This window comes from Macaca fascicularis, chromosome 17 (assembly GCF_037993035.2).
Source record: "Macaca fascicularis isolate 582-1 chromosome 17, T2T-MFA8v1.1".
Classification (NCBI taxonomy): Eukaryota; Metazoa; Chordata; class Mammalia; order Primates; family Cercopithecidae; genus Macaca; species Macaca fascicularis.
In genome coordinates this window covers 89,821,349-89,837,949 of record NC_088391.1, presented here as the reverse complement: position 1 = coordinate 89,837,949, position 16,601 = coordinate 89,821,349, and the positions used below count along the sequence as shown (strand labels likewise).

The window sequence follows — 16,601 nt, the reverse complement described above, 5'->3', positions numbered from 1 at the left end:
TTCACTCATTACTGTGAGAATAGCACCAAGCCTCTCATGATGGATCTGCCCCATGACCCACTAGGCCCAATAATGCAACACTGGGGACCAAATTTCAATCTGAGTTTTGGTGGGAATAAAAACCATATCCAAACCATAGCAGTTGGCAAATTGAAGTGTACTTGATTTTGAGAAAATTGAAAGCAAATCGTGATGGATTATGTTTTAAAACTAACCATCACCAATGAAAATATTACTTGAGACCTGATTAATGTATTTTTCTTTGTGTTTGTTACATCTTTGAGCTGGAACCTTTTATGCTGTTCTTAGTGGACCTAGCTGTTTGTTTTTCCTCCGTGTGTGGCTTTGCCACTCCTTAAGTGTGTTCGGCCAGTTCCCTGATTGCCTCTTTTTAAACCTCAGCCAGGAACACTCCCTCCTAGCATTATCTTCTCCAGATGGGTGTGCTCTTTAGTTCTATATTTACCCAATCTTCCCTTAGGGATTTTTTAATTCTTCCCATTGGATTGGCTTAGCCCATCTTTGTTGATCCTGTTGTTCATAGTCTAAGGGTTGAAATATATCAGACTATGTGATGTCGTGTACTTACTATCTATTAGACTGCTGGTACATTTTCCCTATTGGCGTTAATGAGCATTTCCAAATGTGCGACGAAAAAGAGAGGGAGAATTGTAAAGTGATGAAGAACACAGATTCTGTGTTCTGCCTTGGACAACTCTGCCCTCTGTAAGCCTGATTTACCTCATCTGTTAAATGGCCTTAACAACAGTCACCATCATTAAAGGATTAAATGAGAGGGCACGTGAGAAGTGCACAGGGCCTGGCACCTCATACCCATTGAGTAAATGCAAGCTGCTATTGATATTGGTGTCTTGTTTTTGTTGTGGTTAATACCATCATTGTTAATCAGTTTCAATGCAACAACTCAATCTTCCTGTTTTTCCTCATAAACTTTGTATTAAAAGTTATTCTACCAAGTCTTTGTTTATTAAAAACTAGTTACTTTCTTACTTTTAATATGCCTGCTGACTCCCCAGAAGCTATGCTGTCTTTTCCACATAGCTTTTTGGAGCTTTGTTACTCCAGTCTCTTGGCTTACCCACCTTGAGAAGCACGGGCATAGATGGTTTTATTCTTTGTCTGAATAGAGAAGCTGGGCCATCTTTGGATTTAGTAAAGGCTGGGCCCTCTGATGGAAGAGGAAATGCAAAGCCTCTTCTTTGACTAGGCATTTCTAAAACAAATTTTCTTTGTTGTTTTTATAGCAAAGTGGTCAAGTTGGATAAACTTCCAGTTCATGTCTACGAAGTTGATGAGGAGGTCGACAAAGATGAGGTGGGATACCTGCTTGCTGTTGCTTCTCTTTTCACTCTAGATTTAAACATGAATTTTACAGACTTAAAAGATTAGTTAGAAAATTACCGACATTTAGCCAAAATAGGCATTGGAGTGTCACATGAAACGGAATAATTTTTTAAAAATGTTATTGATTGATTGGAATGAGGTCTCTGTTTCAACTTTACTGCTTAGCATTTCATGTTCTCTTGGTTGTGTTTATTTGTTCTGAGATCATTTTCAAAGACTTGGATCCGATCTGGCTACACTGTTAAAAGATATCAAGATGACTTAGACCTTGAATTTAGGTTGTTTTTCAACAGATCTCAAAACAGCTGCCAGCCAGTAGATTTAAATGGCTATTTCTTCAATGATTGCTTTTAGTGAGTGAAGTCTGATTTTATCAAGCCCACTCCCCCTATTCCTAGAGAAAACTCATGGCTAAAGAAGTATGTAAAGGGAGTGGGGCATTGAGGTGAGTCTGCCCACCGAGTGAGGGAAACCTCACAAGAAGACAGTGCCCATCTCTGCATTTCTTATCCTCCCCATTGGTTGTTAAGTGTCCCATTGCGAGTTCAGGTTTTTCGTTTTTAAAAAATGTGTCAGCTGAGCTATAACATTAGCCACTCATTAAGCAATGTGCATGCAGCAGATTGTTTTAGAAACTAGTTTTAAAACAGTTCTAAGAAAAATGACTGCTCATTCAAAATGAACAATATATTGGGAACTTGGAGCTGATTAGCATGAATAGTGACAGGAGGACCAATGGAAATACAGCATGTAAGGGCATGCACTAAACTGTAAAATCCTAGATGGTAAGTTATTTCTATTATGCTGTTAATAGAAATATTAAAACCGCCAATATTAATGTTGAGATGGTCCAAGACAAAGCGTATGATGCGTCTTTCTGCAATTGCCTGTGTGATTACGAAAGCTTTGCCAGATTGTGTGTGTGTGTGTGTGTATTTTTCGTCTGTCTATTCTACATACAAATGTGTGCTTAACATATTTGTAGCAGCAGGTGGCAGCTCCATGCTCTTCTCCTTAAACCCAGGTCTTGCGGCATGGGGGTCTGTGCTAAAAAAGCAGGTCTCTTCACTTCTCTCAGCTCTTTACTTTCACTTCTCTGACTCCCCCTTTCTTCCTTTCTATCCCTGCTTGCATTCTTGCCTGTCTCTCCTTCTTTTTTCTCTCCATCATTTTTATCTCTCCTTTCTGTATTGCCTCGCATTTCCTCCCTTTCTTTATTCACCTTTCCCTGAACTAAGCCTCTGGGAAGGTTTCCAGGAATGTGCTTTTGTCCTCTGACTATAGGGGAGTGTAATTTGAAAACATTTTTTCATGAAATCAGGCAAGACCTTCCAACTTGAGTGGTCAGTTGAAGTATGTCCTTTCTGTGGCTCATTAAACACTGACAAATAAAAATTTGGACAGGAGCTAGCTTTGCCTTTAATGGAATAAAGTTTTCAGAAATGTAGGCAGGTCTCTCTCTTTTACCACTAAGTGGACTTTCATGTGACTTGTAGGCATTGGTGTCAATGGGTACTTCAGCACAGGGGCAGTGGACAACTTGGCACAAAGGGAATGACCTTCCCATTGACCAAACTCACAGCAAGTAACCCAGGTAATAACGGGAGGTTGACTGGTGGTGTTTTCCTTCTCTCCTAGGATGCTGCCTCCCTCGGTTCCCAGAAGGGTGGGATCACCAAGCATGGCTGGCTGTACAAAGGCAACATGAACAGTGCCATCAGCGTGACCATGAGGGTGAGGACGCGCATCACTTTGCCCTCCCCTCTCACAGCCCTTTCTTCCATAGAGCTCTAGAACAATGCTCAAGATGAATGTGCATGCTGTTCTTCCCCACAAAAGGGACATTGTCTGGTTCCTAGGATGCTCCCCTGGTGATAGCACCCCAATTGGCAGTCTCATCCACCCACTTTCCCTCACTGTCTTCTGACCACCAGCATAAGGAGACCATCCCTCGGCTGGTGTGAAGGTGCAGTCACTGACAATAGGCTTTCTTCTCTATACTAACTGAAAAGTGTTCCTTAGTACCTCACAGAATGTCACCAAGGGACATATCTGTCATGCCAATCCTGAGCACTTCTGTGGAGGTGTACTGCAACAAGTAAAGCAAAAATTGAGGACGAAAAAAGAAAATAGTTGCATAGAGGAGAAGGTTGCAGAGAAAGAAGTCACACCAATAGAAGAAGCTATTCAGGAGAAAAGTGGGACCAGAGAAACATCAGGATTAATAGCAAAGGGAATAGAAACAAGCGAGTCAGGGAGATAAAAATTAAGGAGGAAATGTGACTGTCATTACCCTGAGGCTGGAAAATCATTCAGCGTCTTGAGGCAAAAAATAGTTCCCATTCTCTGAGCAAGAAACCCTGGGGATTTTAGAGAAAGTTTCTGTCCTTCTGTGCTGCATCCCAAATTGGAAGTCCCTGCACTGCTTTTGGGTAGCTATGTAAAATCTCCGATTCCGTGGGTGAGAAAAATGACCCATGGATATTAGGGGAACCACCTCCTCAGAGCTGAGATGCAGTGAGCTTCTTAGATGGGATGGGGAGTCTTAACCCCGCAGTAACCTGGAGCGTCAGCTAGAGTGAGAACGGAAACAGGTGTTATGTATGTGTGTAGTCATAAGTGGGTTATTGATAGAGATTGTGACCCTCTTCATTTTGAAAGAATCGCTGTGTGTATATTTTTCTCTCAGTCATTTAAGAGACGATTTTTCCACCTGATTCAACTTGGCGATGGATCCTATAATTTGAATTTTTATAAAGATGAAAAGATCTCCAAAGAACCAAAAGGATCAATATTTCTGGATTCCTGTATGGGTGTGGTTCAGGTAAATATGAAAAGAGTTTTGCCGTTAGTTTTCTTATCTGCAGTAGTGCTTATGTGTAAATAAAAAATAGCAGATTTAAGCAAACACTTCTAAAAATGGCAATACGCATAGTAGAAATATAACATCTAACTTTAAATGAGGAAAGTCTTGTTTTTCATCATTATAGAAGACGAAAGGGATAATGTAGAGGCAAGATTATGCTGTGGCAGGCAGGAGCACTCTGGCTCGGCCACTTTATAGCTGCGTGACCTTTAACAGGCTACTTAATTCAGATAATGAGAATGTTTCTTTAATATGGCAAATGAGCACATTGGATGAATCAGTGCAGGAAAATATTTAAAACACTTCATAGTATCTCAGTGGTGATTTTTGTCGCTAGCATTATAGTACCACTGGCCATGTAGATCAGTAAAGAGATTAGATTTCAGCGCAGATTGAGTTCAAATCCCTGCTCCTCCACTTACCAGCGCTGTAACCTTGGAGATGTTATTTAACCTCTCTGTACCTCAGTTTCTTCATTTGTTAAATAAGGATAATGGCAGTACCAAATATGGTTACTGAGAGGGTTAATTCATTACACATGTAAAGAGCTTAGAACAGTGGCAACAAATGGTAAGCATTTGGTCAATATTAGATAGTTTTGTAATCATAGGGCTGTTGTACTTTTATATCATAGGGCTTATGTACTTATCCTTTAAAATTTTTGTTAATTATACATAATACATGAATGTATTTTTATTGTGAAAAATCAGATAATACACATAAAGTGAAAGTCCTTCTGGACGCCTTCTCCCCTCTTTAGTCTCTCTTCTCTGAGGGGAGCTACTACCAGTTTTGCGTGCATCCTTCTGTAGCTTTTTAGCATTGTCTTTGGAAGAGAGTTCTCAGTTTCCCTGTCCATCATCTGTCCATCTGTCCATCCATCCATCTCTCCACCCCTCCATTCATCCAGCTTTGCCACTTTCAAGGAAGATTTAAGGCAGCAGCTTACAAGCATACACAGGACATGGGATAGCATAAACTTAAAGTGGGGGTGAAAGCAGAAAGATGAACAGGGGGTTGGGATAAGGGTGAGAGAAAATAGAGTTAAGGAGAAAGCATATGTTTTGAAGATCTAACACCTGCTATGGGTGGGCCACCACCTGGGCTCTGTGCCTTCTCACTTGGAGACCTGTTCAGTCGCACAATTCACAGTGCACATAAGATACAGACAATTCAATTAGTCAGAAGCTGCCCCAGTAGTCTCAGAATGAAGATCATTCAGGCGTTTTTCTCAGGGTCCCTCTCAGACAGAAGACTCTGTGATTGATGAACAATCTTCCTAACAACCCCTCACAAAAGATTCAGTCACCATTATCAAAGAATTCTCTCTTCAAATGACTCCATGGTGGCTGATCACATCGGCCTGTAGCTCGATTCTGTAAGGAGATTGTTTGGTGGGGCCAGTGTTACACAGCTATCTGGTTTGACCAGAGGTATACTTGTTATGTATTTGCGTGTTTACCCAAAATTAAAGTGCATTTTCTTCCAAGGAATACATTTGTCCGATTGAAACAGCCTAGCCGGGCACAGTGGCTCATGCCTGTAATCTCAACGCTTTGGGAGGCAGAGGTGGGTGGATTACCTGAGATCAGGAATTCAAGACCAGCCTGACCAACATGGTGAAATCCCATCTCTACTAAAAATACAAAAAATAGCCAGGTGTGGTGGCGGGTGCCTGTAATGCCAGCTACTCAGGAAGCTGAGGCGGGAGAATCGCTTGAACCTGGGAGGTGGAGGTTGTAGTGAGCTGAGATTGCGCCATTGCACTCCAGCCTGGGCGACAGAGCAAGACTCTGTCTCAAAAAAAAAAAAAAAAGCCCAGCAGTGCTGAAGGGCAATGCTTCACCTCTGCATCACCCTCACCCACTCACATCCTATTCCCTTGAAATAGTAGTGGTGCTAGATCACAAGTGTTCACTGCTGTTTCTTCATTCATTGGTTTTGGACGTCATTGCATGACTTCTGTGCTGGTAGATAGGATTTTAGCTCCTGGCACCCTCCTTTGGCCTCTAATCTGGATGAATTGCTTTCCCTGCCCCGCATACCTGCCATCTAGACATTCGGCCTCTCTTCCTCCCAGTGTTGGGCTTCCTGTTTCTAGAACCTTATGCCTTCCTCTTTCTTGTTCTACTTTCTTATTTTGGAGAAGCACATCTTCTGCAGCTTTCTAAGGAATTGTGTGTGAGATGTTAATTTTTTGAGAATGAGGGTATCTGTTCATATCTTTATTTTTGCATTCACGCTTGACTCATAGTTTGGCTAGTTATAAAGTTCAAAGTGAAATCATTTTACCTTGGAATTTCAAGGGTATCCCATTGCCTTCTAGTTTCCACTGTTGTTTGGAGGATTCTGATGTTATTCTGAATCCCTGTTCTTTGTGGTCTTCTCTTCAGTGTTCTAAAATTTTGGTGGTTGTGTCTTGATTTTTATTTTATGTTTTGGTAAGCTTTTTTGTTAAGGTATAACATATAAAGAGAAAATAAGGTATAACATATAAATAGAAAATAAGGTATAACATACAGAAAACATATACCTAATGCATGTGTGACTCGGTGGATCTTTCTGGAGCTCTGCTCTCTCTTACCTTTGTGCTATTTTATTTCCTGTCATTTTGGAGACTCTGCCCTGCATATTCTGGCCACCTTGGTCTTCCCCAGGTCTGGTCAGTGTCTTCTCCTCAGCAAGATGGCAGGGCTCTGTTTGGATTCCCCTTCCTGTGCCGCAATTCAGATACTGCCTCCAGGCAGAAAGCTGAGGCGATGTGGGGCTCACCTCATGTCTTTCCCTTCTACAAAGGAAGGGCTGCACTGCCTTTTGCCCCCTATCTAAAAACTGTTATTTCATGTATTTTGTCCACTTTTCTACCAATGATGGTGGGAGAGTAAGTCCAGATCCTGTTTCTTCCTCACAGTCAGCTGTGGAAGGGAGGGGTCAGAATCAGATGTCTGCAGGGACCAAGGAGGTAAATTAAGTGACAGAGAGGCCTGGCTGCAAATCAACAGGGAATGCTGGGGTGACCTGGAGCCCAGCGCTCCATTTAAAGGGGGCATCTGCTGCCCATCTGCAGCTGGTACCGCCAGGAGGAACCCCCAGCTCAAAGGTGCCAGATCATCTGGTTTCTCAAAAAGCGAGAAATACAGAATTTGAATTAAACTTTGGTAACTTCAATTATTGGTAACTAATTTTAAAAACCACTTTGAAAAATAAGCGAAAAACACGAAAAGGTAATTTGAGAGGATTACAAAAAAGCAAACAAACAAAACACCGCTGTGTAGTATCCCCACCCCACCGAAAAAAAGAAAAAAAGAAAAAAAGAAAAAAAAAAGGTAAAATACATGAAAGTGTATTTGGGCCCAAGATCAAGAGTGTAGCACCGCTTAATGCTCACTGAAAATTATTTTCAGTCAACAGCGAATGTGGATGTCTCTCAGCTGGCAATTCAGCCTCCACTGAAAGCCACCACTATGAACAACCTCATTATATCAGAGGATGTTTATTGACAGTGTTTATGAAGTAAGGAGTGCCAGAGTGATGTTTCAATGACAGTAAATTAACTTCTTGGGTGGGATTCCCAGGTAGGAGTTTTATTTGTATTCTTTAGTCAAAAGACCGTTAAGTTACTTTTTAGCTGAATTTTCTGGCACTGACTTTAAAAAGAAGGTTAAAGCAAACCTAAATATATTTGGTAACCTCATTTTTTAAAGTAAGAAGTAATTGTTTTTGTTTTATAAGAGAGTTTTGTTGCATGTTTTTGGCCCGGGGACAGCTGTCTATAAGTACAACAGCCCTGAGCTATCCATTAGTCTCTGGGGTGCATTTCAAAATCTGAGATTCTGATTTCAATGGAAGTCTCTTCCTTCAAAATGTCTTTGCAGATGCAGCTGATGGTGTTTTTCATTTAATAAAGTGTATCCAAGCCTTCAAAAGAGTAAAATAATTTGTTTTTATCTATGTCTGTTTGTAAACTAAAAGTCAAAAGTTGTGATTTAAGTGTTTTTAAAAATTATTACTTATGGATGTTATTTAAAAAATTAGTTGACTGGTGCTGTGAATTAAAAAAAAATGCCTAAACTAAAAATTTTTGAGTATTTTAGAACCCTTGAAATGTATTATACTTATTTTGCAGATGAGGAAACTGAGACTCAGAAACAGAAATGATTTAGAATTGAGTCCTAATGGTATTTTCCCCCCCACTTTTAACTTTCTCTTTTCACGATTGTGAGTATACAGGGAAAGGAGGAGAGAAAACTCATGTTGTTTCTAGCCTTTGACTCTTCTTCCCTGGTTCTTGCCTTGAAGTTTAAGTGAAAGCCAAGGTGGCAATTACTGAGCCCACAGCAGACAGTCTGTGCACAAGAGTGTGTGACTTTGCCAAGGGGAGCATTTGACTTTGCATTTCTAAGAACTGTGCTGCAAAATCACAGAGACTTTTGGGAGGGTTGCCCTGTCCCTGAGACCTCCACCAAGGAAATCTTAGAGTGACTGTGGATAACCCATTAGGATTTTAGTGGCTATACGGGAGGCTGTCTTGCTGGCCCAGGTTAGTGGAAGTGTTCGATTTCATATCACTTCGCCTGTCCTTACAGGGGATCTTGTGCCGTGTTCCTCTGAGCTGAACCTCTGTCTAGTGCAGCCAACCTGGGGAGATTTTGCTCCCTGGAGGACATCTTGCAATGTCTGAAGACTGTCATCTGTTGGCTTAAGACCATAAATTTTGCTAATCATTGTACAATGCACGGGCCAACCCCTCACAACAAAGAATTGGCTGCCCAAGTGTCGGTAATACTGAGGCTGAGAAGTCCTGGCCTAGTGCATGTTCATCTTCTGTCTGCTACTGCACGGGGACTACTCTTATTCTTTGAGCCAGTCACCCTCCTGCAGGCGTGAAAACCGGAGGCAGGAGGCAAGGCCACGGACAGGGAGTCCAAATACTTTTTGGGATTCATAAAGGATGGGAAAGTTCCAGATAAGTAAGCTAAACATAATAGATAATGGTTGGCTTTTAAAAATATAATACCATACACTACTTCATTAAAAAAAAATAGGAGCTGGGCCGGTGCAGTGGCTCACGCCTGTAATCCCAGCACTTTGGGAGGCCGAGGCGGGCGGATCACGAGGTCAGGAGATCAAGACCATCCTGGCGAACACGGTGAAACCCCGTCTGTACTAAAAATACAAAAAAATTAGTCGGGCGTGGTGGCGGGCGCCTGTAGTCCCAGCTTCTAGGGAGGCTGAGGCAGAAGAATGGCATGAACCCAGGAGGCGGAGCTTGCAGTGAGCCGAGATTGCGCCACTGCACTCCAGCCTGGGCGACAGAGCAAGACTCCGTCTCAAAAAAAAAAAAAAGGAGCTGAAGAAATATGAAAATTTTACATGAAATTTCCTTTATTCAACAAATATTTTTCAAACACTCACTATGTGCAAGTCACTGTAGAGTCCATAGAGACTAAGGATGTGTAGCACTGAACAAAATGGGGGCTTTGAGGAGCTTTCATTCCACTGCAGGGGCACACAATGAATCAAATGAGTATGTACAGCAGGTAATGAGTCAGATGGAAAAATAAAGCTTGCAGGAAGTGAAACAGGGAAGGTGGGCAGTGATGGGATTTCATGAGGAGGGGGCTTGCAGTTTAAAATAGCTTGGTTCTCAATGCCAATGAGATAACACTCACCAACAAATAAGAGAGAAAAATTATTTTAAAGCAGTTCTAATTCTTAAAGTATGTCTCTTTATCCTTTTTTCATTTCAGAACAACAAAGTCAGGCGTTTTGCTTTTGAGCTCAAAATGCAGGACAAAAGTAGTTATCTCTTGGCAGCAGACAGCGAAGTAGAAATGGAAGAATGGATCACAATTCTAAATAAGATCCTCCAGCTCAACTTTGAAGCCGCGATGCAAGAAAAGCGAAATGGTGACTCTCATGAAGGTAGGCAGCTTGGCTTCCCCCGGGCACATACACACTCTGTGGGTGTCTTTATTTTTGCCAGGTGGGTATAGGAAGGAGACTTGTGTTGCACAAGTACATGAGAGGTGGGATGGATAGGAGCTCTTTACAAATAGCCTGTCCGCAAAGGTTTTGCCACATTATAACCTACTTCCCTGACATTTTGTATGTGGAAATCATGTAATGGAAAGAACCAAAGCTTCGGAAGCAGAAAGGAAGACCTGGGTTTGAGTCCCATAAATACTGTATTTCAGCTGTGTAGCCTTGGGTAAACAACTTATGTTTTCTGAGCCTCAGTTGACTCACCTGTGAAATGGGAATAAACATGAAAATTGCTGGGAAGATGGGAGAGTAAATAAGAAAATGAATCTCAAGTATCTGGCATAGAATTTTTACTGTATTATAAAATATTAGTAATAATTAGAATGCATGGGAGCCTCAGATTAAATTGGTGAGAAAAAACTGGCTATGTTCTTGACAATTCATGTTTTACTTCAACCCTTATGTGGTTCCCAACCCTGGCTTCCCCTTAGAAGTGCCTGGAAGCTTTTTAAAAATACCATTTACCTGATCCCACAAGAGATTCTGATTTAGTTGGCCTGGGGTGGAGCCTGGGCAGGTCTGACTTTTAGGGGGTCTCATGGATGTGTCCATGTGGGCTGTTGTTCATAGCTAGTGTCAGGTCTAATTGGACAGTGTCCATGCTATACCAGCTACTCAATGTTTTGACTCTCAGCACTGGACCTGTGCATCAGTATTTTTTCAAAGCACCCCAAGTGTTTCCCGGGAGCATCCAGAGTGGGGAACCACTGTGTTCATTTGAAGGCACCTAAGAGAAATGGCCTTCCTCCTCCTGTTTCAAATGAAATGCTATGAATACAAGTGACTCCAATAATCTGTTTTGCCATTTTAGATGATGAACAAAGCAAATTGGAAGGTTCTGGTTCCAGTTTAGATAGCTACCTGCCGGAACTTGCCAAGGTAACATCATCTTACATCTTCTGCTCTTCATTGAATGCTATTGAAGTATTTCTCATTTCACTGGTTTGTCCAGAATGGAACCTGTTGAAATCATAACAATTACATTGCGATTACCTCTCTGTTTTTCTGACCTGATTACAAGGTGACATGTACTCATGCAGTATGATTTCAGGTCTGTCTTCCAAAAAGTACCCTGCAAATATTCTTTTATTATTATTTTAAGTGTTTTTTTTCCCCTGCTAATGCTTAACACTGCATCACAGGTACTGAAGAAATAACCAAAATATGCAGGCAGGTGTTCTCATAATAGCATCGTACTTTCTATGTTGATACATGTGCTCTCCCTTACTCAGGTTAATAGACACAGTTCTAAAGAGGAAGGACCTGGTAATCTTGCCGCAAAACCCAGGGGTTGCCTGAGTTACGGAAATTGTTTCTCGGTCACTCTCAATGGGAAAAAAATAAGCTATTCCTGTATCCTACAATTTTGAGAAATTTAAGAGTTACTGAAAAGCACAAAGAAAAACAAACCAACCATACTGCTACTTCCCAGATTAAATATCTACGATGATGTTGCCTTTTTAGTTTCCACATTCTTAAAAGATATAAAACATCAGTTATAGTTGAAGTTCTTTTTAAACACTGTCCTTATTCCCATTCTCTTCTTTTCCCACAACCCCAATCAGAAACAAGCACTATTAAAAGTTTTACTTTCATTTTTATATCTTTACAAATCTATCATAATGATATATACTGTGTTATATCATTATGATAGATACTGATATAATGTTATAATTTAAACATTATATCATTATATCACTTTATATCTTTACAAATAAATCTATCATAATGATATATACTGTGTTATGATAGATACTGATATAATGTTATAATTTAAACATATCAGTATGTTTAAAAATGTTTTATAAATGCTAACATACTATATTGTTCTGCACTTTAAAAATTTTTTAAATTTACCCCTTTTATTTGTACTATATAACTTTTAATTTTAGCGGTTCTATTATTTTCATTTTTTCTATTATAAACAAAGCTACAATGACTGTGCTTGTACTTGTGTCCTTGTGTGTATCTGAATGATTCTTTCTTAAATGAGAGAAATATCTTTGTCTTCTCTAGCCCTTTGCACACTTACTCTGTTACTGCCCTTCTATTCTTTTTTTTTTTTTTGATACTAGAGTGAAATGGTGACCCTCCACACCCACATCTTAAACACTATAATAGAAACATGGTTTATCTATATAGGATTATAAATAGACTAGCATTCAGCATTGACCTTTATTTTAAGACAACATGGCTGTTCTCAAGTGTAAAATCTCCCTCCCTGGCTAGGACTTTAGAACATTGTTTTTTTTAAGGACTTGACTGTTACCACAGTATCTTTTTAGCACCTGCCTATTAAAGCTAATTTTAGTGCCACCATTGTAACCACCTCCTAGTCCGGGAAGAGTTTTGGCTTGTGTGTTTGTGTTTTTGTGTTATGAATGTCTGCGTATCATATTTTGCATTGAGATTTGCTTTTTTGTTTCTGGATGTTTGGGAGTTCATAATTTCTCAAAACAAAATGTTTGTGCCCATTTGGGTTTTAGTTTGTTGCAGCAGGTAATATATGTGATGCCATCTAGAATTCAGAAAGTAACCTTCTGCACTTATTGGGTGAACAGAATGGATACCTAGGAGAAGATTCATGTTATTTGAGCTTAATGTTGATTAATAAAAAATCTATACTTTTCCCAATGAGGATATACAGGAACTGTCCCCTCCTTCTCTTACTACCCAGCCAATATAATTCGGTATTGTTTGATCCCAAGACCTAGGGAGATTTTTTAATATATACATATATTTAATATAAATGTGTACATTTATGTATATATACTTATATTTTTATAAGTATAATTATATATTTTTTTTCATTTAAAATATTTGGAACTGTTTTTAAACCATGGGTTACAAGTTAGCTTAAGCCATTTTAGTTGGCGAAATCAGTTTGATTTCAACCCCTGCTTCTTTTTGTTTCTGTCTAGTTTTTTATTCTTTTTATTGAGGTGTAATTTATAATAGCAGAATGCTCAAGCACGAATTGTAGAGCTCACTGGAGTTCACATTTGTACACTGATGTAAGCAGCCCTCAGGCTAGCTTGGATCTGAGACCCTCATTATTTTGACCTCCATCACTGTAGATTAGTTTTGACTTTTCTAGACCTTTCTGTGAATGGACTCATACATGTACACTTTGTGTCAGGCTTATTTAGCTAAACATTATGTGACTCACTTTAAAAAGTTTTTTTAGGTCGGGCATAGTGGCTCATGCCTGTAATCCCAGCATTTTGGGAGGCTGAGGTGAGTGGATCATTTGAGGTTAGGAGTTCAAGACCAGCCTGGCCAACATGGGGAAACCCTGTCTCTACTAAAAATACAAAAATTAGCCAGGCGTGGTGCCTGTAATACCAGCTACTTGGGAGGCTAAGGTAGGAGAGTCACTTGAACGCAAGAGGCAGGGGTTGCAGTGAGCTGAGATCATGCCACTGCACTCTAGTCTGGGTGACAGAGCAAGACTGTGTCTCCAAAAAAAAAAAAAAAAAAAAAAAAAAGTTTTTTTTTTTTTTTTAATGTAATAGAATTGAATGGAGAATATGAAAGTACACTGCCCTTAATAATAACATTATTTTTTATATAAAATAATATCTGCCCTTAATAACATTTTTTATATAAAATAGTATCATATTAAGGGCTGTGTACTATTTATATATATATAGTGTGTGTGTCTTGCATAGTGATATAAAAGATATTTGTTTTTCTTAGTGTGCTATTATGTATATTTATTTCCTTTCATTGGTATATAACGTACCTATTTTGGGGGTTCGTGTGATATTTTGATATCTGTATACAATGTGTGATGGTCAAACCAGGATAATCGGGATAGCCATCACCTCAAACATTTATCTTTGTGTTGGGGATTTAAAACATTTCTCACTAGGAATCATGGTCAAAACCTAAAAAAATGCATCCTTGTTAGGGACTTTACTGTTTTTTTCTTTCCCCCTCGCTTTGAGGTGTTTTAAAAATAATTTTATATAGGAAGGCAGAAAAAGGTAGAAAAGGTGGAAAGTAATTTTTTGAAGAGGAAAAGAATGAAGAAAATGGAGATGAGTTATTCACTTAGCACGTGGATATCTGTGGGCTTTGCCTTTTAAAACCCAGCTCAGTGGTGTCAGTGTGAGCAGCCCAGGCACTAAGGGGAGACCTGTGTTTCCTGTCCCCAGCCCTGAGCAAGAATGCAGTTTTGGCTGTTTATCATCCCCCTTCAGGGTGTCTGGATTATTTGCACTGGTTGAGAAGGCAAAGAAGTTGATCTGGTAACTGTTGGTCATCCCATTTTTAGGAGGAATGGATTCCATGGTTACAGAATCAGAGGCTGAAGTGTACAGGGGGAGGGGTGGAGAGAGAGAACTGTGTAAGGTGTTTACTCAGGGGATGAAGAGGTAAAGAGGTCAGTATCAGGGAAGGAAGGTGCAAGAAAGGGTCAGGCTGGGTGGCTGGGCCACAATTCAGTCAGATTGCAGAGAAAGGCCTAGAACAATGGGGGTAGGCAGAAGGTGGCTGAAGGTATAATTTAATGGCAGGTTCCTTGTCTAATCAGCTCCTCTAACCTCCTTCATCCTGTTGCCCCGGCTTTTGTTTTCCACTGTGACTAAGACATAGCCAAACAGGATATGACCGACAGGAAGTTGTTTCAGTGCAAAAATAACTGTTGTCTCATTCTGGAATATTATGGAAGGGCTCATTACTTACAGTATAAGTGATGTAAACCTAGGTTTTCAGAATATTTTGTATAATCTTGGAACTTATGTTTGTACATTTAGTACTGAACATCTTTATTGTTTTCTTATTAGAGAACACACTGTATTTACCCTCAAACTGGTTCTTTTCCTCCTATTGTCTACTATGGAGCCAAACAATTTTTTATTATAAATATAACAGTGTATAGCCTCAGTCTTCTAAATATTTTAGTTAGATACACAAACCATAATTCAAGTTAGTTAATTGATTTCTTCCCTAGAAAGTCAAGGAGTAACATAATCAGGTTATAAACTTTGTTACTAGTTATTTAATAATTTATTTCTTGGGTTACATTTATATCTTAGGTGACATCAGAACATATATGTCACCTCCTTAAGATAGTGTGAAGAAAACCCACCTTATGTTTTCTTCCACAGCTTTTCTGTTTGTGAGCTTTTATTTTTGTACTCAAAGAATAGCATCAACTTTTACTTTGGTTTCCCCATTTGTTTCTGAAAGAGAAGTAGAATTTCATCTGAATCCAGAATTACTCACACCCTTTTACCTTTCAACTTTGTTTTAAGCAAATGAACTTATTGTTCCAGGTAAATCTTCCACAGTTGCGTGCAGGGGAAAGTATGATGTCTCAGACTTTCTAGTCTCATAGAGATGGAGTGAGGATCAAGGGCCATGCTCAGCAGAACTTGTCAGAACCCAGCGCTTTCACAGACACTTTTTCTGAATTTTTAAACCAAGTCTGTAATAAGTGCTTTCTTCCCTAGATTCCAATCCAGAAAACAATATCATTGCACTATGATACAAACGAGCTGGCTAGGCTTGTGTCTGTGGGGTCAGCTGGCTTTGCATTTCTAGGCCTCCTTTGTAAAGAGGATGAGCTGATTGTCCTGAGAAGTTAGGTGTCTTGGAAGTAGTGGAAATAGATCATGATAACTCTTTAAATTAAAGAGTATGTATTTTGGCCTCAAAACGTTTTGCAAAGTCCTCCTGTTCCAACCCATTCTGCTTAAATGACCCAACAGTCAATACAATGTTTCTGGTAATTCATCCTCAGAATAAGATGCTGTTGACTGTAGTCTTTGTCTCTAAATTGTTTTATCTACTCGCAAATAAATTTAAGACACACAATATGCCTAAAGCCTACAGCAGACTTTCTGGAAACTCTTGAATGTTTGGTCCATAACTACTTCTTAAGATAAAGAAGAAAACCTTGTCAGGGTGTGTCATTAGTGCTTGAATGTAGGGTTTACAGGATGGGGTGGGGTGGGGGTATCGCCCTTGGTTTAGATGAATCATTCTCTTCCTTATCTTCTCAGCAGACACCAGTTTCTACAGAGAATAGCTCTGCCATTGTGCTTTCTCTGTTTCCATTTTCCTCTCATTCTCTTCTCCACGAAACCCAGAGTAGTCAGTGGGCTTTGGGCAGGAAAGTGGCAACAGGGTGTCTGGGGAAAAGCTAGTTGGCTCTTCCTACCATCACAATATAGACTGACCATAGTTTATTTTAAAAGCAGAGCTCGTTTCCATCACTCTGAGAAGTGCTCAACTGCAGTCTTTGGGATGATATTTGTTATAGCTGTATTTTGTCCACTCTTAGATTGTGAGAGTACATATTACAAGTATTTTTTAA

The 16,601-nt window shown here is 39.8% G+C and overlaps 1 protein-coding gene across 50 annotated transcripts in view; it reads left to right on the top strand.

Annotated features, from left to right (window-relative positions):
• The window catches only part of DOCK9 (dedicator of cytokinesis 9), a 296,947-nt gene that overhangs the window by 161,861 nt on the left and 118,485 nt on the right, over positions 1–16,601 (top strand). For all 50 annotated transcript variants that reach the window (XM_045377312.2, XM_065533432.1, XM_065533429.1 and 47 more), the window contains exons 5-9: positions 1,266–1,335; positions 3,004–3,099; positions 4,055–4,189; positions 9,982–10,156; positions 11,088–11,155. In XM_045377312.2, coding sequence (XP_045233247.2) covers positions 1,266–1,335; positions 3,004–3,099; positions 4,055–4,189; positions 9,982–10,156; positions 11,088–11,155 — 544 coding nt within the window. The remainder of the gene's footprint in view (positions 1–1,265; positions 1,336–3,003; positions 3,100–4,054; positions 4,190–9,981; positions 10,157–11,087; positions 11,156–16,601) is intronic.